Source organism: Charadrius vociferus, unplaced genomic scaffold (genome assembly GCF_000708025.1).
Source record: "Charadrius vociferus isolate BGI_N301 unplaced genomic scaffold, ASM70802v2 scaffold51, whole genome shotgun sequence".
Lineage (NCBI taxonomy): Eukaryota > Metazoa > Chordata > Aves > Charadriiformes > Charadriidae > Charadrius > Charadrius vociferus.
The window spans coordinates 2,815,349-2,843,057 of record NW_009646939.1 but is presented as its reverse complement, the minus strand read 5'-3'; the positions used below and the strand labels follow the sequence as shown (position 1 = coordinate 2,843,057).

At 35.5% G+C, this 27,709-nt stretch overlaps 1 protein-coding gene across 1 annotated transcript in view; it reads left to right on the top strand.

Moving 5' to 3' along the window:
* ULK4 (unc-51 like kinase 4) overlaps nt 1-27,709 on the top strand; it is a 254,582-nt gene that overhangs the window by 100,046 nt on the left and 126,827 nt on the right. Inside the window, 4 exon segments of the mRNA XM_009895025.1 lie at nt 1,303-1,354; nt 1,454-1,598; nt 7,235-7,327; nt 24,621-24,669. Of these exon segments, the coding sequence (XP_009893327.1) occupies nt 1,303-1,354; nt 1,454-1,598; nt 7,235-7,327; nt 24,621-24,669 (339 nt within the window).

The following is a 27,709-nucleotide window of genomic DNA, read 5'->3' as shown; positions in this document are numbered from 1 at the left end:
TATATAGGTGTAAAGGCTGTTTATACTTGCAAGAGTAGTTTGACTTCCATACCTCAAGCGGAGTCCTTTACCTCTTTTATTGAAAGTATGTAACAAAGGCATCTTTTAGTAGTTTTTTCAGAAGGGAAAATACGCTAGACTATATGAGATGTCAGAGATTCATTTAACAGAGACCACCAACTAACAATGAAATAGTTGCTAATTGTAGTTATTGCTGACTAAAGGCTAACTTCATTTAGTGACTGCTTTTCATATATACTTTCAGCTTCTATAGATGTTTCTTAATAGTAGCTGCATAAATCTAGAGAAATTCTATTATCGACTGTTAATCGCTAAAAGAAACCACATGGGGGATTACAATGCAGTTGTGTTACACCAAATCCTGTCCACAGTGTAGAGAGAACCTACACAGTGATTTTATTTGTATAAATAAATCCAAGGGCAAGCTGTGTATCCATGATGCATACTTTAAAAATGCAGGTCTGTCCATCCATCCTCTCTCCAAAAACAAAGCATGTCCTGTCTAAATAAATCATATTTTACCAATGACTCAAGACTTATCAATTCATTCTCTTATAGAGAATACTAATAATACACTATTTTGGTAATATTAGATATATAAAACTGAGTTATAGCCTAGTTTGCCAGAAGTTGATTTCAGGTAGGACTAAGCTGACTAGTCCTCTGACAGATGATTAATCTGTAACAGTACACTCATGGACAATAAAACACGACTGGATTATTTTTTTTCCATAATTCAAATCTTAAATTTAAATTTTAATGGAAGACTGTGTATTACCAGAATGGAAGAAGTTAAAATTTTACCAACACTCTCTACTAAGCTTAAGGATATTTCATTAGAGGTAGTACATCTTTCCTGATGTATTTTATTTCTATGCAGATTTGTTTTAGAAGGATGTTTCTTCTGAACTCTATTCAGTGATTAGTTTATGGATTAAAGCATCAGGATTAATAGATATTCTAATACTCTTTTTTTCTTAATATCTTACATCTGCACTGAATTCTGTATTTTAAATTAAAATTCACTCTCAATGAATTATACCAAAGTTGCTGTTTTTTTATATATGAAAGTATATCACTGTCTGTAACTTTATGACAGCTTACCAGAGAAAAGTAAACTTGGTGGCTTTATAAGTGTGATTATAGATGAATTTCCATGATTATTCATCTCTTTGATTAAGGGATCTAGCAGTGGAATAAACATAGATGATAGTGTATCTCTGTTCTATTTTTTGCCCCTGTGAATAATCTAAGCCAGATCGTTCTAATTCTCTGTTTTAGGTTGAAGACTGTATCCTCCCACCACTAGTTTCTTTGGTCGACAGTCAGAATGGTAAGTATATGGCCACATCAACTACAGTTTCCATGAATTCCACATTTTGTTTTAATTAGACTTCAGTGTGGTCACATTCTTGGCACCTTTATTTTCAAGTGGAATGGAGACTCTTCAGCTTGCGGTTGCTCTCGGAAACCACATCACTGCTTTTAAGCCATGAGGTCGTGGCTGAGGAGAAAGGAGAGAGCCTCGACTCAAACAGCAAGCTTCTGTCTCTCATTAGAGATTCATTGCTGCCTCAGTAAGTATAATATTGCTCCTGTAATGGAGAATAACTTGATACTCAATCCTTTTTGACAGCATATTTGTTTAAACTTCCCTTTTTATGTTTAAATAGCAAAACGAAGAGAGGAATAGCAATTAACTGCTGCCAGAGTTCTCTGCCCAACATCTCTCTCCTAGGTTTATTTAGTGCTTTGTCGTACACAACACAAACACAACTTCTGTGTGACACTCGTTTCTGATACTGTGCCTCTGGCTGCTCTTGGAGTGAAACAAGTTTCCCTTAGGTTTTGGCCTGTGATTTAAATGCTTCTCTTTGTTCCACTAATAAAGTCAGAACATTATAACAGCAACATCTTTTTGTCTATTTTGGATATTGTGCCCTCATGTAAGATGTTCTGAAATCATATGGAACGGCATATAACTTTTTAAAAAGGAATATTACAGGATGGATTAGTCCTCCATGATCCACCCCAAGCAGCAGAAAAACCCTACAGCAGAGTAGATGAAACTACAGCCTGTGGGCCAGATGTGGCCTGCAACTTCATTTATATGGTTTATGGTCAAATGAGGCCTGTCATTTCAAAATGACTTGCAGGTGAGCATAAAGACAGCTCTCCGTTATGCACATGCATACTGTGAGCTGATAACATCTGTGAGGAGAGGGAAGGAAAGCACGAACAGAAGACGAGTACAGTAAAGATGAGTCACCATTTATCTTTCACATTATTCTAATAATGTTACAGTGTATTTTAATGTGTGGTCCTCAAAAGTGAATAATTGTAAATCCTTAGCTGCCCGAAGTGAGAAACATTTTCCCCATCCCTGCATTAAGTAAATGGCAGAAGGGTGGAGGAATGGATGCTGGATTGTCATGAGAAACACAGTGCCAACTCATTTTTCCCCAAAAGTGAGACTATCTCTTGCTAATTGACTAATGTTCTTAGAGTTTGAGGACCAAAGTTCTGTCAATGCAAGATATCTAATCTTTTCTCTGTGAGAGAGAATGGGGAGGAAATCTTAGCATTCTCCAGAGAAGCTTATTTTCACACCTTTCTTCACATTATTTTTTTTTTCTCTGGGAAATATAGAATTTATCAATAGGAATTAAAATGGAAACTGGAAATATTATTTTAAAAATAGAGCATATGCATTATTAAAAGCTGTTAGATAATTTTCTTCAGATAGGGGAAGAGACCTGGAGTCCAGCAAGACCAAGTTCTGTCCTTGCTCTGAAACGTGCCCTTTGTAGACATCTAATAAAATGTTTCTCATTGAACTGGAGGGGGTGTGGGTGGTGGGGGGTGTCACGTTAATTATAAACTAGAAGGAAAACAGCCAGTATAGTCCTATCACCAAGCTAATTAGCTCAATTGAGTGGCAGGGCTTTTGGGCCTGAGGCTAAATATGGTCCTGCTGTGGGGACTTCACCTGTGCTACCTTTGCATGCATTGAGTTGTAGATGTATGAAAGAGGGTCTTGCAGGAGCTCAGAATCTTGGTTCCAGGCATTAAGTATTTTCTGAATCAGTTCCTTTATTTGACCAGTACAGATAGTGATGCTTGTGTTTGGAAAACCATTTGAGATTATCTCAAGAAAATAAATATTGAATTTTATGATATTTGGAGTATATTGGATCTTGATATAAACAATTTTTTCTCTAGCTTAGCAGCATGGTAAAACAGTATGTAAATCTTCTAGTGATTCAGAAAGAGTTAACTAGTGTCTGCATATTTAATACATTACTTGAACCTGTGGGTTGAGCCAATCTCTAGTAAATATGTTCACCTGTGGGGAGTGGGTAATCAGTGCAAGAAGAAGGCACAGAGGGAACAAAAAGCAGAGGAGGGGTTGAGGCTTTTCTGCAGAAAAGAAAACTCAAACTCAGTTTTGATTTGAAAGCCTCAAAACTTAATTTGGAGAAGACTCAAAAAGAAACTAAGAAAAGACCAAAGCAGCTGCTTTGGATGTCAAAAAAGACATGAAAGGTAAGTTTTGTTCAGCAATGTTCTAGGCATGGATAAGAAAATATTGATGGGAGGTAGGTAGGAATGAATACTCATACATTCTCTGCACTTCTCAAAAGAAGCTTTATCTGAATGCAAAATGGTCTGGCCTAAATCCAAAGAGAAGGAAGGTCTAAGATTCAGTGCAACCGACTTGTGAAGATAACGTAAAGCTCTATCCCAAGAAGTAAGAGTTATGTGAAAACTCTGAGATAGAAAGTGAAGAGACAACTAGCTTGTAATTGGAGGCTGAACAGGTGTTTGATGTTTAGTTCTTCTGTTGCTGGACAAAGGATGGGACAGAGTGTGACTCCACTGGTGGCTAGTCAGTATAGGAGAGGGGGCATGCAATGGCCGTTCATGGGCAGCCTGAGTTGGGGGAGTAGGAAGGAGTGATTCTACTTCTGAGATTCAACTGAGAGCTGTTGAGTATGGAAGGGAGGGACATCTGGGTTTAACATTTGATGTTCTTCTTAATGAAGGTTATAATGATGCTAATTTGTGTATATATTTAATTCCTATAAATATCTTCCATAAGTTGATTTCTTTAAATGTAAAACTGACTTGGGAAATATAATTTTCGTTACTATGCATGAAACGTAAATGATCTTCATTTTCAGATAAATACAGGAATGAAGCAGTTACCACTTTTTTTCTCATCTTTTACATCATTGATAAAATGGTAATTCCATTAAATATTTGTGTGCTTGTAGATCAGAAAGTTAAATTCCTCATAGGATTTTGATCAAATTTAATTAAATAGTGTCATTAAATTTTAGTTCACTGAAAGGTTATTTTACTGATTGTTTAATAACCAAAATGAAACTTTCAGCTATAGAAAATAAATACAAGGCAAATGCTTTCTGTTACATATCCAGATTTTTTTATCAGAAATTGAAACATCAGCTCTTTGGCATTTAATTCTTAATATTCCTAATTATATATAATTTGAATTTTGAGCCAGAACCAGCAAAAGGAGAGGAATGTGTAAATAAAGTTTTATTTAATTTGAAAGATTATGTAGCTTGTTCTTAGTAGACTGCCAAGCCAGTTCTGCAAGTATAAAGTCCAGAATACTTGAGATTATTTGTAGATAAAATGTTTCATCTTTTTTAAGAGCTGAAGAGGATCCATGTCCCCAAATCTTTAGGTCCTTTTGTCACTGTTGCTTATAGAAAAGATTGACAAAGTAACTCCTTGCAGTGTAGTACCTAGAGTTCATAGAACCATTATAAATACTCTCTAAAACTGTTATTACTAAATTGGTTTGTGTTTTGAAGTGGCAGAGAAATCATTGGATGAACTCATTCATTTAACGAAGTATTTCAAGCACGGAATATATTCCCTTCAGAGAAGATTCATATATTCATATCTCCTAATGAAATAGAAATATCCTTTACTAATGTTATCTTGGGGGAGGGGGGAATAGAGTGCAAGTAAAAGGAAATAAAGTGAGACTGTTTTTAATTGAACCTCGAGGAATTAGCATGCTAAGTGTGCACAATAGTAATAGTTTCTCTCAAATGTAAATACATAGCTTAAAATTGTTTAAAGTGCACCCCATTTAGGGAAGGTATTGATGTGTTTATAATAAAATAAGTATATTGCCAAGTGTCAGATTTTTAATCTAGCATGGCCGATTCATTCATTATTACTATTAGGAATTACTATTAGGAATTACCATTTCCACGTCTTATGCAGTGAGCAACTGACTTCTGGCACATAAGTCACCTGATAGCATCTTTGCTTGACTGAAAAGATTTAGTCATGGATTCTGCAAAAAAATGCAAGTAATTCCATTATGTTTGGTAGGAATATGTATTGCTCACATGTAGGGCTTCCAGGATCAGTGTCTATTAATGCATTTATAGTATTTTCTTATTTTATGAAGAAAGGGACTTTTTAATCACCAATGAGAAATAGTTCCCTTTCAGGAACTGAAATCTATTATTTGTAAATGAGAGATTTTAATCACTGAAGACATGAAAACAACACTGATTTCTAATTGGTTAATTGTGCAGATTCTCAATGTGTCTTGCAGCACATTCAAGCTGATATGTAGTAGCCGTGACACATTGCCCATAGGCTGTGTGCTTGTGTGGGAATGTTAGCCCCTGTGAAGGAGCTGTCACAGGCTACATCAAGAACGCACAGCTGATGTACTTCACCCTTGTCTTAGTGTTGTCCAGATTGGAGACTTGGCAAGAAAGCACCACATGTCCTTCTAAATTTCCTTCCTGTGTAAATCAGTGTGCTGAGGTGTGGTGCCTAGGGAGAGGAGATCTTCATTCCAGTGAAGAGCTAGCACACAGTGGGGTACATGCCAACACCCAGGTGGTGGGAGGTGATCCAGATTCCTCAGTTCAGGCAGCACTAGGGATCTCAAGATGTGAAGTAAAATTCTTGGTGGGTTTTGTTGCACAAAACAGGATAACCTACCATGTTTTCATACAAATCATTCTTTCATTTGTACTTGATTAATTCTTCATGGTTTTTCTTTTACAAATGAAGAGATTTATGCTTCCAATTCTATTACTTCCACATGTTTAGAGTAGCACTATTTGTAATCAAAGACAGTGTTTTGACATGGCTGAGTCTGTGGGTTTTTTTATGTTTACACCCTTCTCTCTTCCATCATTGTGTCCCTATTGCCCTCCAGATACGTTTTGATTTAAACGAAGTAAAAATAACCCTGTTTGTTGGGTGGGTGTTGCTGGAATGTTAGCAGCAAGAGCAAGGTCCGGTTTGGTTTTTGGCAGCCTATTTTCCCTAACCAAGATTTCCATGAGGTGGTATTTGGAAATGTTTCATAGATGTTTTTCTTGTAGTTTTATCTTCACTTCCATAGCTCTCAATAAACATTGTTTGGAAGTATTTTTGTATTATTCTGTTCCATATTACTTGGAGAATGGAAGCATGCTGTAGTTAAAGCAATATTTTCTGAAATTTGAAATAAAACATAAAGCTCAATGCAAGTGTTCTGTAAGTAACATATTTCATTTTGAGAAAAATGAAACATATTTCATTTTGTAAACAAAATATAGAGGTTAGTCATATAATAGTTGGTTGATGGTCTTCTGGAGCATCCAATAAATCTTCTGCCCAATATTTTGAGGCTTGGTTTCTACTTGTCTCTTAAAGATTAGGGTTTTTTTTAATATATAGAAACGATAATATAGACCAATAAATAAATGGTATGAATACAGACAAAAATGCATGTTTTAGAAATGCATAGAATTATATTAAATATATGTATAAATATATCATTATTATATTAGGTATATGGTTATATAATTTATATATTAAATATATTTTTATATAATTGATATAGCTAAACTAGCTATATTTTATAAATATAACATATTTTATAATTGTGTATCTCTAAAAATTACTGTGTTCTTTTACTGATGCTGCTTTTAAAGTTAGTCTGATGCTGACTTTAAAATACGGTTTCTAAGTAAGCCTTGTTTATTGCTTTGTACAGTTCCAAACAGCATTGTATTTCCATTGTGGTTATTATAAATTTTGGAAATGGGAAGTGATGTATTTTTAATATGAACTTTTTAACTTGCATCTCTTGACTGTTTGTTTGGGGTTTGTGTTTTTTTTTTTTTTCCTGTTGCTACCCCTTTTCTCCCTTCCCTTTCAGGTATGAGAACCTTCTGATGGCTCCAGACCCAGTACCAATGTATGCTCTGAAACTGTTGGTGGCCCTGACTGAACACAGCCCTGCTTCTGTGAGGTGATACAACTACACGTTCTCTGTTGTTCTGGGTTGTTTCTGTTTCAATTAATTTTTTTCCATAAGGAATTAACAATAACTTAGATTTCACTATTGTATTACTTTGGCTAGCACTTAGGAGATTTAGAAAATCCTTGGAGAGTGTTTGTTATGAAACACAATCTTTTGTGCCAATTTTATATGATCCTGGTTAGTTTAATATGTATTTAGCCAATGAAACACTAAAGACAAAATCATAAGAATTTTAACATTAAAATTACTGTTAAAAACTTAAAAAAAAAAAATTAATACCAAAACATTATCAAAACTGTTGCCCAGCTAAGCATATTTGTACTAGGACAAAGGTGATGTGTCTGTAAAAGGTTGAGACCAGCCAATTCACTTTAAAGCTGTTCAGTTTTCTGCAAATATAGCTACCCTTTAAAGTCCCTAAATACAGATTTTAATGGTTAATGTAGGTACATTTCAGTATATTTAAAAGTATCTTAATATCTCTTCTTGTTCCAAAGTTCAGACTGATAGACCAAAAAAAAAAAAAAAGGTGGCTTATAACTTAAGCTGCATTTGTTGATAGTAATAAGGAAGCATCTCTCTCACATACGTGTACACACACGCAGCTATTCCTCTTCCCAGATCTGCCAGAAAATTCGGTTGTTCTTGCACTCACCGTTGTCTGGTGGTGGTGTCTGATACTGTTACGGTTTAGAAGTCACTGCGTACCATACCATCTTGCTTTGATTGAAAAGAGCACAAGATAAAAAAACCAACCAAACAAACAAACGAAAAAAAAACCAAAAAAAAACCAAAACCAAAAAAAACAGAAGGAAGGAAATTTAATTTGTTCTCCCACTGCTATTATTACAAAAGATGAAAACGTCCTCTTTTAATCTATTATTGTACTTAAATCTTTTAAAATACAGTACTTTAATACACTAAGTAGACTAAAAATGAACTAGAAATCGACTGGCTTGAGATTTTAAATGGTTTGAATACAGTAAATGTACTTAATTTCATTTGTATTTTATGGAAGCTGTTTATGCTACTGCAGGATTTTATGTATTACACAAACAAATAGTTCAGCTTTCTATTTTTAGAATTAACCGGTAGATATTCTCATACTTTAAGAGTTATGAAAAATATTTCTGTAACTACAATGCTGGATAATATAGCAGCACTTTTCCTTTGCCTAATGAATTCTCTTTATTTGAGGCATTGTGTGTATTTGCCCTTGTGCTCAATGTGGGTAGATTGTGGATGCACCCTCATCCTCGTGGTCTTCTTACAGCAGACAGCAATTCTTTTTTTAGTATTACTGAAGAGCAGCTGTGGATATCCAATGAACTATTAATAATTTTAAATACCAGTGTATTCAGTACTGTTATTTAAGGACAGGCTACTAGATTCCAGATATTAACACATCTGTGATTGTTCTTTTTCTCACATGTCTTACTGGCACTCTTCTCTTACTTTCACTAAATAATTTCTTTGGCTAGATTTCTGAAGGAGTGGAGTTCATGCAGTTCTCTTGGTCTGTCGTCTTCTTGATTCTTTGTCTTCCCAGTAACTTTAGCTGGAAGTAGCTGATGCATCAAAAGTATGATAGAGGTGAATAATATTCATATTTGCACAAACTGCTAGTGAACAAAGTGGGAACCAGATACATGCTATAGTGAACACTAGATCACAATTGATTCTGTTTTGGTTTGATGGTTAATTGATCAGTACGCGTGGAGCTCAGAATTACTCAAGGCATATGCTCTCTTTCGCCCCTTGTGTTAGGCAGATGGAAAGTATCTGCTTTTATTGTGATGGGAAGTAAATAAGTAACATTGGGCACAAATCCTTTGGGATTAAATTTTGTTATTTATGGAAAAACTCTACTATATTTTAGTACTGACAACAATGATGTGAGTCACTTTTTTCATAGAGCCTCTGTGGCTTCTCCAAGCTTACATTTCGTCCACAGTGCCTGGCTTTCAAGGATGGATGCTTTCTACTGTGACCAACTTTAAACACATAAAAATGGTGGTAGGAAAAAGATTGCAAAATGGCAGCGTTAAATTAATATTTACCTTGCTGTTTACATGACTTTCAAAAATAGTTATTGTTATTAACCTTATTTTGAAATAGGAGTGAGTTGGGAGGAAGATGAGGGCTACTGTGTTTTATTTAGTTTGTTCCATACGGTAGCTTGTTCTCAGATATGTTCACCTAACACATTCTCTCCTTCCTGCTCTCTCTTTTCTTTAGTCCCACCATTTTTCTTGTATCTCATGCTTATCTTTCTTCTTTTTCCCGTCCCCTCGTTCTTTTCTTCTGTGCTTCCCAATAGAGGCATCAGCATTTGAGCTGTTCTTATTTTAGCACTTGAAAGGAGACAGGTGCATTCCAATTCTTTGTCTTTTTTTTTTTTTTTTTTGGAGCTGATAATGTAAATCAGCTAACTTGTGATATCAGAGGAAAAACATTCTATCTTTTTACCATTTTTTGGACACTTCTTTTTTTCTATTACAGGTAGTTTGTTCTATATGACAGAGGCACAGATATTCAAATATTATAATTTTTAATGGCTAGTAAGCTTATGATAAAATAATGCTAATGTACAATACATATTTTGAATGCCTTTAATAATTAATATTTTGTAAGAGTACAAAAAATACCTTGTAATGTTTGTCGTTGCTCCACTGTTGGGAGTCATTTTTAACTTTCTGTATTATGGGAACTCTTCCACTCTACTGGTTTTCAATTTAGTAGTGGAGAATTCTTGTGATACCCCACTAGTGTGCTGCAGTATTAGATCTCTAACAAACATAAGTTCCAGCATGTGTAAGATGGCAGCTGTAAAAAACCACTTTAATATGTTTCTATGAGCATGTTTTTAGAGAAGTTTTAGAGCATGTTTATGAGCACATTTTAGAGAAGTACAGTTTTAGAGAAGGATGTGTGTTTTCTTGTTTGTTATGACCTTAATGGGTTAGAGTCTGAATGAGTCAGATGTTTCCCTTATATACCTGTTTTTACATCATGCAGCAATTGCTGTCTGATACAACCTCGCTTAGAGTTCATTTACTAAGAAAACATCAGATACTGGGAGGATGAGCTTTGAACAGAATTTGTCCATCAGTTGCCTATTTTATTCTTGGCTCAAAGCTAGTAGTCTGGCTTTAAGAGTGTTAATAGTATTCTGCTGTGGCTCTAAGTACCTATTGCCTTGTTTTCTTCAAGAATTTTTAATGTTTTACGATAAGAAAAATTGTGGACATTCAAACTAGCGTGAGAATTAATAGCTGAGTTCATTTTCAGCTTTCTTGAGACTGATTTTGAAAAGAAATCACTGATATTAAGGAAATGTAGCTTCAGTTAATGATTGATCTCTGGACTACTAAGAATTTGCATTAGAGTTTTTTCCATTTGTTAATTACTCTTGGTAGATTGTACTTGTGTAAGGAGTTGAAGGAACTGAACTTCTCACAGTGCAAGCAAATGTCTGGAGCAGGGCAAGATCTGATTTAACTATGCAAAGGCTATTCAAAAAGAACAGTATCATAAGATACCTTGTCCTTTGTGTGTTTGTCAACTTTATATATAGGTTGTATGTGTATATGTACAGATAGAAAGTCAGACATAATCTATTCGTTAAGGGTTGGGGTTTTTTTGGTTCCTGCTTTGAGTCTTATACATTGTTTTATTGTGGTCTGTAACGATCAGGTTGCAAATTTTTCTAGTATAAGGAGGAGTTTATGTGAATGTCTTAGTTTCCATTATTATGGTATATCAATTAGCTCTTCTTAAATCATCTGAAAACTAATAGTGTGACCTTTCTTAGAGTTATGGTGGATTGAAGGACAGGGGAGCCAATTAAGGAACCTTCCTCACCTTCTGTCCTTACTCTAAATTTCTTAGATGGACATTAGGCACTGCACTAGAAGAGGGGAAAAGGCATCAGAAAACAAAGTAGGAAGGTGCTGAAGAACAACAAAAAATCTGCTACTTCTAAATGCCACAGATCTAGTACCTGTGAAGATGATAGGTGGGTAGACCTTGTACACCGCAGCAGATTGTCTTGATTAATTAAAGTAACTCTTTATCACAATGTCTTTGGAATCATCCAAGAATGGTCCAAGTTTCAAACTTCATTCACGCTACTGTTCGTACCCATACATTATCTGCTAAAGACCATTAAGGCACATTTTAGAGTTGGTGTTAGAAATTGATTGATCCTCTTATCGTACATCATGATGTTCTACATTAGCATTTGTTTACACGTCAGTATATTCTGAAATGGTCTGTCTAATATCCATGCCCTTGATTTCAAAAACCAAGCAGTAAACACCACTGCCCTGCTCTCCCCACCCTCCTCCCTAACCTCTTTGGAGTTCAGTGTGGTGCTTTTAATTGGTTTGTGTTGGTAGAATTGTGATTCAGTTCACAAGCACTTGTTAGTGTTATGCATAGAACATCTTTGAATCTGCTGTAGTTTCTTTGCCATTATACTAGCAGCCTGGCACTTCAGTGCTTTCATTTTCTGGTGAATTGATTAATGTGGGCTTATATTAATAGCTTTAAAACCACTTTGTTCTTTTCATTATTCATTTTGATTTTCTAGTTTAAGGTTGAAGTGCTTACTTTAAAAAGTAGACCTGTTTGCTTCTAAATTACTTCTCTGTTTTTATGTGTTTTTGTGTTTTCTGTAATGAATATGAATAAAATAATATGGAGTAGTTTTGATAACAGGTAAGCCTATAAGGCCTAGTCCAACTGAACTGAGCAGTGGAATTACATGTTAGAGGTGTACAACATTAGTGAGAAAATCACAATGAGGATGGATTGGGAGAGATTGTCAGAGGATGATACAACTTTATTAGAACTTTGGGGAATATTTATGTAGATTTTGAACCTGATTCTGATTACACTAGTTTCACGTCTCTGAAAACTGAGTTGTAAAAACTCTCATTTTCTTGTTAGAGAAATAATGCTAATATAAAACAGCGAAGAATTCATATGATCTTTGCTATTCCTGTTATTTGGTACAATATTTGCATATATGCTGCTTTATTGAATAACACCAGGCAGGAAGGCTTACCCAGAAACAGACTCTTGAAATGTTAAGCTGTGTGTCAGCTAATAGCACTGTTGTCAAGCCACACATCATTGTAATTCATATCAAAGGTGGTGGTCAGAGTTCATTATTGCAAGTGAGTTCTCATAGTCTAGTCATGTACTGACTCTAATACTAATCACCGTTTTTAATGTAAAACACAACTCCTTAGTGTTACATTTATAAAAGTTCCTCTTTAGTACAGAAATTAGCTATTAACCTTATACCTGTAATTTTGTTTCCGCTTTCGTGTTGCTGATCAATTGCTGAATGTCCAAATTTAAAAAATGCGAGGCTATTATTTGATGTTACTGTTCAGTCAATTATTGAAAAATGTCATATTGTAAGGTTCACAAATTCACTCTTTTAATGTAAAGCATTAAGCAGAAGGAGAAAATACTGTTCATTCTTGGCTATTTTTACTTTCAATAGTGAATTTTTGCCATTGTGAATATAAATAGCAAATAAAAAATAATCAGGTAATGAGGAAGGGTCAGCTGGTTAGGGTACTGCAGTTGGAGTTGCAGGCTTGAGATAATTCAGTTCTGCCACAAATCCTCTGTTCAGTATGAAGCAAGTCTAAACCACCATGCAGTCCATTGACTTGTGTTCAACTGTAGGTGTCCAGAGAAGACTACAGGAAGAAGGTAGGCAAGTGGCAATACTTTCTGCAGGCTTTCTCAGCCCCCTGTGAGTTGTTTATTCAGAAGCCATGTAAGAAGATGTGGTGTTCTGTAGATATTATCTATTGATGAGTAATTTTCACTTCATTTATGTGATTTCAAAAAGGTATTTGACAAATAACTTTCAGCATTAATAGTTATTCCATACCATAATCACCTTCATAGGTAGATTTATCATCTTTAGAGGTTTACTTTGGTTTTCTTTGTTTACTCTGGCATTTGCCACTTGTGGCATCAAGTTTTTACAGTGAAAAAGCAGCACGCACTAATCCATGCATTTTTGGCATATTGTCTCCTTTTGCTGTACGTTTTGCAATCTAAACAGTCCTCACTATTTTTTAAGACCCTTTAGTAGAGGTCCATATAAAATACATTTTGAAAGCTCAAGAATACTGTATCAACCATCTCTCCTTTGTCCACTTACTGACTGGCTTCTTCAAAGATCTGTCGTGGGTTTGACATTTCATCCCTTTGAAATGAATGTCATGGTTCTTGCTCTGGGCTTGAACACCAGTTCTGTTCTTCAGAATAGCTTCTACTCATTTGTTCAGCTTAGAATGTCTGTATTACCCAGATTTTCAACCCCCCATCTGACTTTTCTCAAAAGTTAGTATCTGATAACATCACATTTTGTGTCTTTTAAATCTCTCCTATGAAAGCAGAGAGTTTTAAACAAGGTATACACTTTGTTCTCACTTTGCCAGATAGTGAACTAAAAAAATAGGTGACAAAGTCATTCTGTTCTTCTGTGGTCTGATAAACCTTTAATTCTTTTTCTCTTCAGTAGGACAGCTTCATAAAGAGAAGTTGAAGCATAACCATATGTAGAGTGAACGTAGCCTACTGACTACCTAAATTTCCCTGGAGAAGGCTGGGGTTGAAGAAGAGGTTTGGAAGCTGGGTGTCTCTTACACTTCTAAGGAAGACATTTGATAATCATTAAAACAAAACACAACAAAACCCCCAAACTTCCTTTTTAAAAAAGAAAATAAGAAAAGCGGGTAAAGCATGAGACTGTGAATCCTAAATGGGTATTGATTACTGAACCTGGAAGACAGGGGCATTTTAAGCTGTCATATTGGCTAGATCCCTGCTCAGTGTTCTGAATATTGCAAATCTGATTTTAAGCCAACATTCTCCACATATATAAAAATAGATGCTTTTATTTTTTATGACTGGAAATTGTAGGACCATGAGGACACTTAAATCTTCATGCAGATCCAACTCAGATATGCTGCTATTCCCAAATGTTATCTCAACATTTTCTTGCTCATGCTTCTTTTTAATAGATAAATCGTATATTTTAGGTAGTTTTTTGTGGGTTTTTAAAATTTTTTTTAAATGGAGGAAATATTCAGAGGAATGAAAGCTAACCTTGTTATTGTGACACTGAGTGGTGGTATTCTACCTGCTTATAGTTTTATTGAATGAATATAGATAAGGGTGTTTCGTAGCTATGTAGTTAATGCTTATTAAAAATAATTTTTTAAAAGCTTCATTTTTACCTAGATTTTTTTTCAGCTCACGATGGATTTGCCTTTGTGTCCTCTTTCTTTCAGTGACAGAAAATAGGTTTGGATTTTTAGCAAGTTCCAAAATATTTACTGTTTTTTTCCCTAGAGACTCTGCATAGAAAGAACAGTTGCAGGTAATCACATGTGCAAGAATTGCAGTCTCTACACAAATTAAAATCTGAAACGTTGATCTTCATTTTCAATTCAGATTTTAATCCCAGTGTGGAATGCGTGGCTTCATTTCACCTTAATGGCTCTTTTCTCCTTTAGATAGTCCTTAATTATTTTTAAAATATCTGAGATGCTTGATTACAAGTGCTTCTGTGAAGAAAAGGTCTTGCTTTGTGGAAGGCTTGTCAGCCTTCTATTGTATCTCTCTTTCAAACTTCTGCCAGAGATTGTGGTAGTAGAATGAAATTTCATAGGAATTTGGAACACTTGAAATCAATGTTGGTTGACTGCCTGAAGAAGCAATCTTTGGTGACTGAACTGGGACCTTTGCTTTTATCTCCCCCCCTCCCTTCCATTTGTCCCCGATCAGCCATGTCTCTATCAATCCAAAGCTTTTTTGTTTGTTTTAAATTGAGTAAGAATTTTTTTTTTCTTTTTTTTTTTCTTTTTTTTTGGGTGGGAGGGGAGAGGGGGGAAGATATGTGGAAGGATTTACAATACTGTATGCTATTTTAGAACAGGCCCCAAACCCACTAAATGTCCTTTATGCAGCTTCCTTGCTTCTTGCTGTGTCATGATCTGAAGGAAATGTTAAAAGAGAGGAATCTCGAATGAGTTAGGTTGAAGGTGTAAGGCCTACTTTACCTTCCTTATTTAGTGCATTGAAAACAGGTTAGTAATTTAGCAGATGGGTGTGTTTATGCTTACACCTTACAGATAACCTTTTAAGAAACCATGTGGGCTCAGAAGCTTTCATTAACATTATCTGACTCACAACGTGTTGAAAGTCTGAGGTTTAACATGAATGCTTTGCTGTCTTGGAAATGTTCCGAGGTTACTGGTAGAGTGTTGATTTTGTTGGTGAATGAACTACTGTCTCACACTCATTCTTTCTTTTAACAGATCATGTTTATAATTTATTAGGGATAAGAATAATAACCAAAGATCTTGGTTGATATAAAAGACTAATTGCAATCCTTATTTATATAAATAGTTCTTCATGAACACTCTCGGGCACGAGAGTGCCTTGCTACAGAAGGCCAGAAGGAAGAAAAAGTTCCTTGATATACTATTGTGTTTCTTATATCATAGAATATCTCAAGTTGGAAGGGACCCATAAGGATCATTGAGTCTAACTCCCTGCTCCTCACAGGACTACCTAAAACTAGATCATATGACTAAGAGCATCTGACTGAAAGTTTTTTGAGAATTGTCTGAGGCTATTTCATATATCAAATCAGTTCAAATTATTTAGCAAATGATGATTTTATGTTTAAGGAATTGCATCCGCTTAAGGCTGAAATCTCAGTCAAGCTTGACTTTAAAGTTTATAAATACATAAAAAAAAGGCTTTGGAAAAGTCTCTGAGATGTATTTGAAATAACTTGTCTAACCAGAGCTTTTTTTTGCTAGTAAATTCTAATTTTGAGTAACAGTGAAATAGTGCTCAGAACACAATTTTGATTGTTCTGCACAGTGAGAGGAAAACAATCTGTAAAATGATCATGGAAAACCGGATTAATCAAAACTAGAGTTAGTGTCAGTTTATGGTGTGTATAATATGTAAATCAATGCATGATTTTCCTCATTTGGTTTCTTAGAGATAAGTGGAATAGGAAAAATTATCAACCATGTATCCATATTGAAATATGTCACTGAACAAACTGAAGTAAACTGTGGTGTGTAGGTATTATCTCTGGCAGTATTGGACTATTTTTGTGTCCCACAATAGAACCAACTAAATTTGGGGCTTTGAGCAACCTGGTCTGGTGGGAGGTGTCCGTGCCCATGGCAGGGGGGTTGGAACTAGATGATCTTCAGGGTCCCTTCCAACCTAAACCATTCTATGATTGGAAAGCTAGGCTCTGTATAAGAGAAAAAAAAAGTAAATATGTAATGTCAGGAGGAATATTGCTTTTTCTTTTATTCTGATGGTACTGATGGACTAGGAATAGCCTGGCATATTACTTTACATTATAGATGCTAGCACTTCGCAGACAGGAGAAATTGCTCTGAACGGACTTTCTAGTGTCATCAACAATGTGAATTGGAACACCATGGGCTTAAATCTCAAATCCTTGATATCAGGGTGAATGAAGATACTTTGTAATAGGAGAAAATAGGAGACTATTGAAAAGGGCTTGAATGTGTATTTTTAATGTTTTAGACTAAATGAATGCTTTTTCAAAGCTAAGAAGAATCATCGACTCATAGGTGTCAAGAGATCATGAAGAGAACACATAATGGAAATATTAATATTAATATTTATATTAATATTTTTTTCCAAGCAAAATATCCCTTAGGACTTAGTACTCAAGGGAAAGAAATGCAGTTTTTAAAATCAGATGTTTTTAAGTAGTCAAACTTCAGGTAATTTCTTTTGAAAAGTGAAACAAAGATTATGCACCCTAAAAAGCAGGAAATTGTTATAATTCCAGTAAGGTAGAAGTTTTATGTTTCCACTGAATGTGCAGAGGCTGCAACTTTGTAAGACAGCTCCAAATATTTTTATTTATGACCATAACCCTTAGTGTCCCTCAAGCTTTTGGTCATAATGTTTTCTTGTTTTATACCATATTTGGGGCTGATAACACATACACTTCACTACTTAATTTTTAAAAAATTTAATGTAATTTCCATACCATCTTGCAATTTCTGCTTCACTGACTGGGAGTAATTTTTTAATATAAATTCATAATACAAGAGGGGGGCATTTTATATTAGGATTCCTATACTACTTGTGAATAGGCAAGGGTAAAATTGTAGGAAATAATGGGAAATTGGTGAAACACTATGTTGTAGTTTAGACATATCAAAAGGCAAATATTCCTATAAAAATATGAATTTTGAAGCTTGAAACTGAACAGGAATTGAAAACACAAACTGTTCTCCTTCAGTAAGCTTGCTGAGAGTTCTGGCAAAATGACTGGCATTGCATTGTCACCCTTCCAATAAACATGTGGAACAGACAGTTTTTGAGCTTATGCTGGGACTGAAAGTAAGCCCCTTTTATTTCACCACATAATTATTGGAAGTTATTAACAATTCAGCTGCTGATACATATAAAAACAAATCTGCTATGGATCAGTACATTAATACAAATCTTCCTATTATACGTATTGAAAAATACTTTCCTTGAATTTCACATACTTTAACAGTTGTTGCAAATACTCAAGATATTTGAAAGAAGAAATATCCTAATTCAGATATTTTTATTATAGTGGAGTTGAACATTTATTTTAATTCTCACATCTTGTTGCTTTGTGCTATGAATAGCAGTCAGCCTTTCCTTTTTAGGTTTCATGTATTCAATATTGATTATACTCTTGTGAAAGATCTTTAAAATCATCAAGTAATGGTGATGTACATCTCTCTTACATATGGATCTTCATTGTTGCGTTTGTCTTCCTTTCCTGTCTACTACAAAAAATAAAGCATTAAATAAAAGTCTATTCTATATCCAACATAATTTTCTGCCTGCAGAAAAGCCAAAAGTCATCTCTTCCTCCTTGCCCCCTGGGTCATTTGAGATGTAAACTGCAGTAGCTCAGAAGGCTTAGGAACTGGAGAGTAACTCTTTTAAAGAAAATTGACTGTAAAAATAACTGGAACCCCTAAAGATAGGGTTCTTCTCCCTGATGTATTTTGTGGTGGATACCATTGTAAATTGTGCCTTGGTATAATATTTCATAAAATGAATGGCAAGATCTTTGTCTTTGTCTTTGAAGAGCTACTGAAGGGCATAGTATGCAAGTGTGGCAGTAAGATGACTTTGAAACTTTCCAGTTCAGAGGTGGGTCATTATTATTTGGGATTCACCCAAAAAGAGTAAATTTAGATGAGCTCTTCTGTAATTTGTTCAGGGCACCAATGGCTCTCTGAGAGGCTCTTCCAACTTAAAAACGTACATCCCTGGGTTTACTTGCTGTGTGAGGTTGAGATCGAGGAATTTCCAGTTGAACATGTCCACTAACTTTCTGTCCTTCCATGCTACTAAAGTGGCATGAGGTCATGGGTGTGTTGGCCATTTTGTATTTATTGTCTAACCTTTATTGCAGCTTTTCAGTTTGATAATGCAAACATTCGTACACTTGTGGGTTTGGGGTTTTTTATGAATGATCCAGACCAAAAATACAGACATGAACAACAGCAGACTGTAGTGCATCATGATGTAAAGAGCATGGATTCTTAAGTCATTTGTCAGGGATCAAAATCAAATTTTGTTTATATACTAACTCCTGTTTTTTATTGTGAGGTGTGTCTTATTTGTTGCTTTGATGTCCTTCTAGAAAATTTATTTATTCTGTATAATGAGAAGTGAAAAACTAATTAGTAGTGTTTACTCCAGGTGTAGCAATTTGTGACTTTTTTGTTTAAAAAACTTACGACAATACTATAATATACTGATTTTTTTTTAAATGTAGAGACTTAAGAACACAAATCTCAGTGTTTTGGAAAATTCACTGCTCTTCATTTTTCTAGAAGAATTTTGCCTTATTTCCTTTATTTAGGGACCAGTTGCCACTGCAGGTATAGCCTACCTACAGGTAAATCCTACCTATAATGGAGGAAAACAGCAATCTAGACATGTAGAATTTATGGTTTTGCATTTAAGCAGAGAATTTACTTTAAAAATTAAGTTAAAAAAGGCACTAAATAAGAATATTCAATTGTTAGACTTTTAATTAGAGGAATAAAATAGTGACATTATTAAATTGCTTTGCAAGTGGCACAAGATCAGAAGTTTTATTGATTTCATTCTGTTTTTTTTTTTTCTAACTTGGTATAATACTCATCTTGAACACTTACAACTGAAATATCTCATCGCATTTTCATCAAACAAAGAATTCTACAGAGGGAACCAGTATAGATATTCTTGATGCCCAATAAGAAAGGAGAGAGTCTTGTGCTCTCTCCTCAAGACTGCCTTCATTAGCGTGTCCCAGAATTAGCCATGTGAGAAGTGACTGCAAGGCAGTGTAAATTCACATCCTGGTATTTGGTACTTACTTTTGCATGCAAGTACTGGGCCAGAAAGCTCTAAACTAGAAGTCCCGTTTTAAGGGTTTTACTTCAAAGTATGTGCCTGGGATTGTTAAGGGATCACACCTGTAACAAAAAGCCTTTGTCCTGTGTTCAGTGTCCTGCAGTAGGTTTGTATTTTGCAAGAAGGAATTTTGGATGTCTTAGAAAAACAGATCATGTATATTTTTGAAAGCAAAATCAGGCATAATCTCATTCTGAAAATTACTAGAGTTAAAAATTCAGACTGTACTGATGACAAGTCTTATAAAATCAGATGACCAGTTACTTTCAGCCAGTATTGTTTATGTGGGTGTAGAGTTAAATGAGAAGAAAATGTGAGTACTTGGTATTTAGAATTATAATTTGCTTATATGTATGATCATAGAATTATCTAGGTTGGAAGGGACCTCTAAGATCACTGAGTCCAACCATTAACCTAGCACTGCCAAGTCCAACACTAAACCATCTCCCTAAGCATCACATCTACAGGTCTTTGAAATACCTCCAGGGATGGTGTCTCAACCACTGCCCTGGGCAGCCTGTTCCAATGCTTGACAACCCTTTCAGTGAAGAAATTTTTCCCAACAGCCAATCTAAACCTCCCCCAGTGCAACCTGAGGCCATTTCCTCTTGTCCTATCGCTTGTTACTTAGGAGAAGAGACTGACCCCACCTCACTACAGCCTCCTTTCAGGTAGTTGTAGAGAGCGATAAGGTCTCCTCTCAGCCTCCTTTTTTTTCCAGATAAAACAATCTCAGTTCCCTCAGCCGCTCCTCATAAGACTTGTGCTCTAGACCCCTCACCAGCTTCATTGCCCTTCTCTGGACACACTCCAGCACCTCAATGTCTTTCTTGTAGTGAGGGGCTCAAAACTGAACACAGTATTTGAGGTGGGGCTTTACCAGTGCCGACCAAGTACAGTGGGACAATCACCTCCCTAGTCCTGCTGGCCACGCTATTCCTGATACAAGCTGAGATGCTGTTGGCTTTCTTGGCCATCTTGGCACACTGCTGGCTCATATTCAGCTGGCTGTTGACCAACACCCCCAGGTCCTTTTCTGCCGGGCAGCTTTCCACCCACTCTTCCCCAAGCCTGTAGTGCTGCAGGGAGTTGTTGTGATCCAAGTGCAGGACCTGGCACTTGGCCTTGTTGAACCTCATACCATTGGCCTTGGCCCATCGATCCAACCTGTCCAGATCCCTCTGTAGAGCCTTCCTACCCTCAAACACATCGACGCTGCCTCCCAACTTGGTGTCATCTGCAAACTTACTGAGGGTGCACTGGATCCCCGCATCCAGGTCATTGATAAAGATATTAAAGAGTACAAGGCCCAATACCAAGTCCTGGAGAACACCGCTTGTGACTGGCCACCACCACTTTTTGGGCACGGCCATCCAGCCAATTTTTTACCCAGTGAAGCGTACACCTATCCAAGCTGTGAGCAGCCATTTCTCCAGGAGAATGCTGTGGGAATCTGTGTCAAAGGCTTTAGTAAAGTCCAGGTAAACAACATCCACAGCCTTTCCCTCATCCACTAAGCGGGTCACCTTGTCATAGAAGGCGATCAGGTTTGTCAAGCAGGACCTGGCTTTCACGAAGCTACGCTGAGTGGGCCTGATCACCTGGTTGTCCTGCATGTGTCGCATAATGGCACTCAGGACAATCTGCTCCATAATATTCCCTGGTACTGAGGTCAGACTGAGAGGCCTGTAGTTCCCTGGTTCTGTATGTTTTCTCAACAGGATAGGACCTGATTTAATATAATTTTTTAAAAAGTCTACAACAAACCAAACTACTTTTGATTTAGAATATGGCCATTCTGTGAAATAAATCCCATAGCTAAACTTCTCTTCCATCTGCTTTAAGACTTTTGCTTTGTAAAACTTAGTAAGATGGCAATGAAGAATGTGATAATGTCACTCACTTTCTCGTGCACATACACAAAGTTGGGATAAATCAGATTTAAGCTTTGTCTTAATACATTGCTCAATGTGACTTTATGCTTTAGTGAAGTGATGTGTGTAATTTTCTTCAAAAGCTGCTGCTATTTCTTGTTTGAATCATAAAGGTTTGCATGTGACCTTTAGGAATAGTCATATTGGCTATAGTTTCATCTTAGCTTATCTCAGCAGAAAGCGTAGCTGACTTTGTAACTCTGTAACTATCGGGACTGCTTAAAGTTTTTGAAAGCAGTTGTTTCATGAATTACTCTTTACCACAAATGAATTTTTCTAAGTTTTGCCTAAATTAGGATATCTCACCTATTCTACTGGTATTTGATTGTATTTTACTGCTAATGTGTTCTCAGTTGTAAGTGCTGCTTACATAGCAAAGTAAGCAGCTTTTGCTGGGGTAAGTAATTCCAATATGCCCTAAGCCTAGGAAGGTTTGTGCTGGCAAAGCTTCGTTTTGTCAATATGATTGCTGTTACAATAGTTGCTCTTTTGGGGAGTTTGTGGTGTTTAAATGACCTTTTTTACATCCAGGATTGCTATACCCACATCAGCAAAATTCTGTATTACAAACATCGTGTAAACTTTTAATTAAACTGGTAGCTTTAGCCCTGGAAAATGGACCTCAAATATAATAACTCTTTCTATCTGCAATCCTGGGACTCTCTTATGACCTGGCTGTGTCTAATTGTCTATTTAAGGGTTGTTAGATGGCACAGGGGAGAACAGCTTTTAGGTTTTCCTGACCTATGTAGGGAACTTGTTGGGATTTCCCTTGCATATGAATCCATCAACTTAATACGGATAGAAATTGTCCTTAAATTCAGATTTCTCAACTTAGAAAAAATGAACTTTGTTCCTTATATACTCATATTTCTCTCTAAGAATGTATTATGTTTTCTGTTGGGTGTAACTTGTGCTTTTACACATTTCTGTATGCAAGAAAAATAGAATAAATCTGGTTGAACAAGGCTGTTACCTAACTACAATAAACATGTTCATTCATATAGGTGCAGACAATTATATCATTTTGTTATGCTTTGTCCAATTTAGTAGATAAGTTTTACTTGTCTCTAAGTCTGCATGCCAGTGCTGTACAATGTAATTAATCTTACAGTAAGCCCCCACTCCCACCCCAACTTCATGTAGGTTCTATATGGTCATCATGATTACATTTATGGGAATGCAAGGATCAGAGAAATAGGAAAATTATATGAAATAGGAAATCATTATTTATACTTAATGCACATATATGACTTCTAAGTAATTATCAGTTCTTCATAAATATGGTTGTTAGCGTGTCTTTCATTCCTTATTACCGTATTATATTTCCTTTACAGAACATGATTTCAGCAAATATAAACAACCAGGGCTTTGATAGGTGACATTAATCTAAATGAAACATTTTATGATTTTATGACCCTTGGATGTTTGTTCTAGCCCACTTTCAATTTTCTTATTAAATTCATAGAAGAGAACATGCAATTCCTTTTAGTTGCTTTGGTTCACAGTCTAGAGCTTTAGCTTACACCGTGCATAAAAACAGTACCTCTCCTCTTTTCTTACTGGATGTGAATAAAAACTCTTATATGGAAACATATATTTTTAGGAACATATGGGTTCTTTTTAACAAATAGTTTACCAAAGAGAATTAATCTGATTATTGTTGTACCAGAGGCCAGTATATAGGGTATTATACAGTAAAGCTTCAAACATGAAACTAAATGTTTATTTTAGTCAAATATAACTCCTTTTTACTCATAGAGAACTATATAATATAACTGTGTTTTTAACTGACATATACTTGCAAGACAGTTTTGTAGTATGTTGTATGACGTGTTCCCTGAATAAGTATGCAAACGCATCTGCTTCATGTTGACCATACAGTCATAGTGGACATCCTCAACACTTCCAGATGTGTTCTCCGTGTTTGAGTTCTGCTTTTATTACATGGGCTTCCTCATACATTCTTATCTTATAGCTGTATCATAAGGTTAAACCTACCTATTGTTTATAAAGCACTTCAGTACTGTTATAAAGACACAAGAAAAAATCTTCAAAACACAAAATTTGGTGTTTGGTGAATAGGCATCTAGTGAAGTGTGTAAAGAAAAGGGAGAATCATTCTTCAAACTAGTATGATACAGGAAAGAGTAATCATATAGTTCATATGTCATCATAGTGATTGTGAGACAGATACATGCTTTACTAACAAAGTGGTTTGGGTTCTAAGTAGAAAAGACTGCATTAATGTAAAGTATTACTGTTTTTTGAGAATATTCTTTCTTATAAATATGTACATGCTGGTTTGTAACTGATTTTGAAATTCAGGAGAAAACAGCTCATTTCTTTTGGGTAACCACTCCTTGGTATTGTCAAGAGAAGTGGCTGACAAATGTATCATATATTAATATGTTAAACCGAAGAAGTTAGTATGTAGCATGCTTTAAAAAACACAGCATACTTATATTTTCACTATGGGCACTGAGTCTGTTAATTCACGTTCTTTAATGGTGCACGCCAACGGTTTCATAGTATGTATACTATTATATTTCTGAATTTTGATTAATTTCTGCCATTTAAAAATATTAATTTAATTACTGTTCCGCTCACTTGAATCGCATCAGTGAAGCAGACCTAGAAGTAATTTCCAAAGCATTATAACATTGCTGTTTCTATTTAATAGCAGAAGCGGAGCTCATTTTTGTTGAGAGCTAGACAAAGGCTGAGGTTCTGGGTCATGGATTTTGGCAACAGCTATTCTACTACTCTGCTCCTTTTGTTAGTTTAGTGTGTTAAATAAGAATTCACTTCTCTTTTAAAATAAATCTTAAAATATGTTTTTACAGCCTTGTGGAAGAAATCCATCTTTTTCCAGTTGTTTTCCAAGTCATCTTGGTAAGAATATTTTTTTTATATGTGTATATATAAAACTAGATAGGTATCATATCTTCCAAATCATGTCAGACTAGTAAGTTTCATTAGGAATGTTGATAAAATAGTATGATGTTGATGAAATAGAATTGAACAGTCTGTCAATACAAAAGAATCTGGTGAAAGCAGCCATGTATGCGGTTCTCACCAACTAATCTACCTGTACAAAAAGTTGCTTTTATAAGTTAAATACTTTTTTCTATTTTGAACAAAATAAAAGCCTGAAAAAATAGAATTAATGAGCCTGATCCTTAATTAGAACTATATGTTTGCCCAACTTAAGCAACAAATGCTGAGGAACTTGCATTTCATTTAGCAATATCAAACTTGAGTTTGATCCTGTTGGCATGATAATGCCAATTCCCAGTATTTGCTTTTAGAATTTCTTTCAATATAAAGTATCAAGGATATGATTTTGGGTAGTCACATGCTGAATTTCCATCCCTAAGTAGGATCTGCCACTTATGAAGATCACGAAAACCGTTGATGGTTTTGTGTCTCTGAAATGTTGCAAAACAAATATGTTAATGAAGAAGAAAAATCTGTAGGCTAGTTTGGAAGCTGGGTATTGTACTATCCACTAGCGCTCTCGTTGCTAAATTACAGTCTCTTGTTTATCTTTTCAATCTTTTTGTTCATGAAGTTGTATCAGGTAAGTGTCCTGTCATGTAAGCGTGCTCCTAATGAATACTAAATAGGTACTATAAATAAATATGCATGATTTATGCAGTACGTACTTGTTTTTGTATCATTCTTTAAATTCAGTCTTACTCTTATGATGTTCGTAAATGTGATTCTGAATCAACTTTGATTTTTCCTTTGTTAGGTTTAAGTATTTTAATCTTCACTCTTCCTTTGCAGTAATGTATTTTACTGCCTATCATTTTAAATCTCTTTAATACTGCACACCCAGATAAGTCCTTTTTTAATAAAGTAACCTCTTTACTAAAGACTGATTTTTACTAATGACTGATTTTTTCAAGTAGCATACAGAATACAGGCTTTTATGATACTTTGTGTACATATATGTACGAATCTCTTCTTGTGATAAGTATTAACAATAAAACCAACATTTTACAGTAGTTCATGAATAGTTTTGACCTGGAATGAGTACTGCTTTTAGGTAGTAATGAAAGAGGAACACAGTAAAATATGAAAGTCAAATGTTTCATGTTAATATCCTGAAATATAGAATTAATAGAAAAAATGAAATAGAATTATTTTACTTAATAGGAAGAAATAGTCCCAGATCTTGAAAAACTTTTTATAATGTACCTATAGTCATGGAATTTAAAATGTGTATGTCATGCCATGTAAGTAGGATGAGTTGGAGTCAGTCATAAATGCTCCCTCCGTACATCCCTACACACAGTTTGACCTCATGAGTTTTGGAATTTTTTTTTTTTTTTTTCTGAGAGTAAAAAGCAGTTAAGTTCAAAATTGTCTGCATGACTGGTGATTTGTGAGGGTATCACAGCTCTTTTAAACCTCTATAGCTATCTTTAAGCTTATGGTTAGAGTTGTGAGCGAAAAATCTTATAGTTTTGGGGGAGAAAAAATTAATCCCCTTTTGACATACTTTGTGTAAGAAGGACACTTGTAGGGGCTTCAGTTGCCATATATAGCAGTCAGGATTGAACAGTACACTGGCTGTCAGCTGTGGTCTTGTTTGTCTCGAGGGATGTGAGACCCTAAATAGGTTGTCATGCTCCTTACTGTTCCCCTGTTTTTTTTTCAGAAAAGTGACTTCAGAAAAGGAATGTTAAGCAATTGGGAAGGCTCAGGAGCCAGGCTTAATCAGACTGGAAGGATTAATCATGAGGCTGTTTTTCCTTATGACTAGAACAAATTCTCAAACTCCTTCAATATAGGTTTCTGAAATAATTTTCATGATCCTATGAGTGAAGGAAGCTGCATATCTTGTGTCCCGTTACTGTCCAAAAACTAGTCTCTGGCTAGGTTTATACTTTTATTGGTTTCAAGAAACACCACAGATCAGTAACATTGAGCTGTGTGGTGTTGTGCCTAGAATTTTACCAGACCCTTAACTATTGAATTTGAATTATGCTTCAGAGTTAATAGACTATACTGTCATTAAGTTAATGTAGAGCTATTACTATAGAGTTCAGGGAATATCACTAGTACTTCATAATTTCCTGTGCCAAGACCAAATGCCCAATGCATTTTCTATGTATAATTAAATGTAGTTCATGTTATTTCCAGTGATGCCACTGACAGGAGATTGACTCTTAGGCTCTGAAGGGAAATAATGTGGGCTCAGAACAGAAAAGCATCTCCAGGACCAGTCTTCGTTTCTAGACTGTGCTGCAATCAAAGTGGGATTGAATGTACTAGCTTTCATCTAGCTATTGTGGCAGTGAGGACAAGATGGCTTGCAGATACTGGGCAATTCACAAGAAAGTTTTTAACGTGACTGCTTCTCACTGCTGATTGATGTAGAGTTGTGCTACTTCATATACTGCATACTACCCTATGTTGCAGTCTAAGCAGTAACACTGAGATTTGGCAATTTCTTACCCTCTAACGTGTATCTGGATTAGTTAGATCTCTGAACTCAACTGAATCATACCAAATGTATCCTTTCATATGATTTATGACTGTGATTCTTTAAATGTTATAGTTGCCAAACAAAAGGAGTTGGATCAGTGAGAAAGGCTGTTACTGCCTACCTTAGTTGTTCTAAGAGAATAGCTATTAGTTTTATTCACCTGAGCTAGATTTTATCTAGCTTTTTTTATTTTTATATCTAGCTATTTTATTTTTACTGATCTATTAGCAAGACTGTAAATACAGTTGCTATTCCCCTGGAAACTCTCAACACTCATTTATAACCTAACACTTAGTTACATTTAGAAAATCATAGAATCATAGAATGGTTTAGGCTGGAAAGGACCTTGCAGATAATCGAATTCCAACCCCCCTGCCATAGGCAGGGACACCTCCCACTACAGCAGGTTGCCCCACGCCACCTCCAACCCTGCCT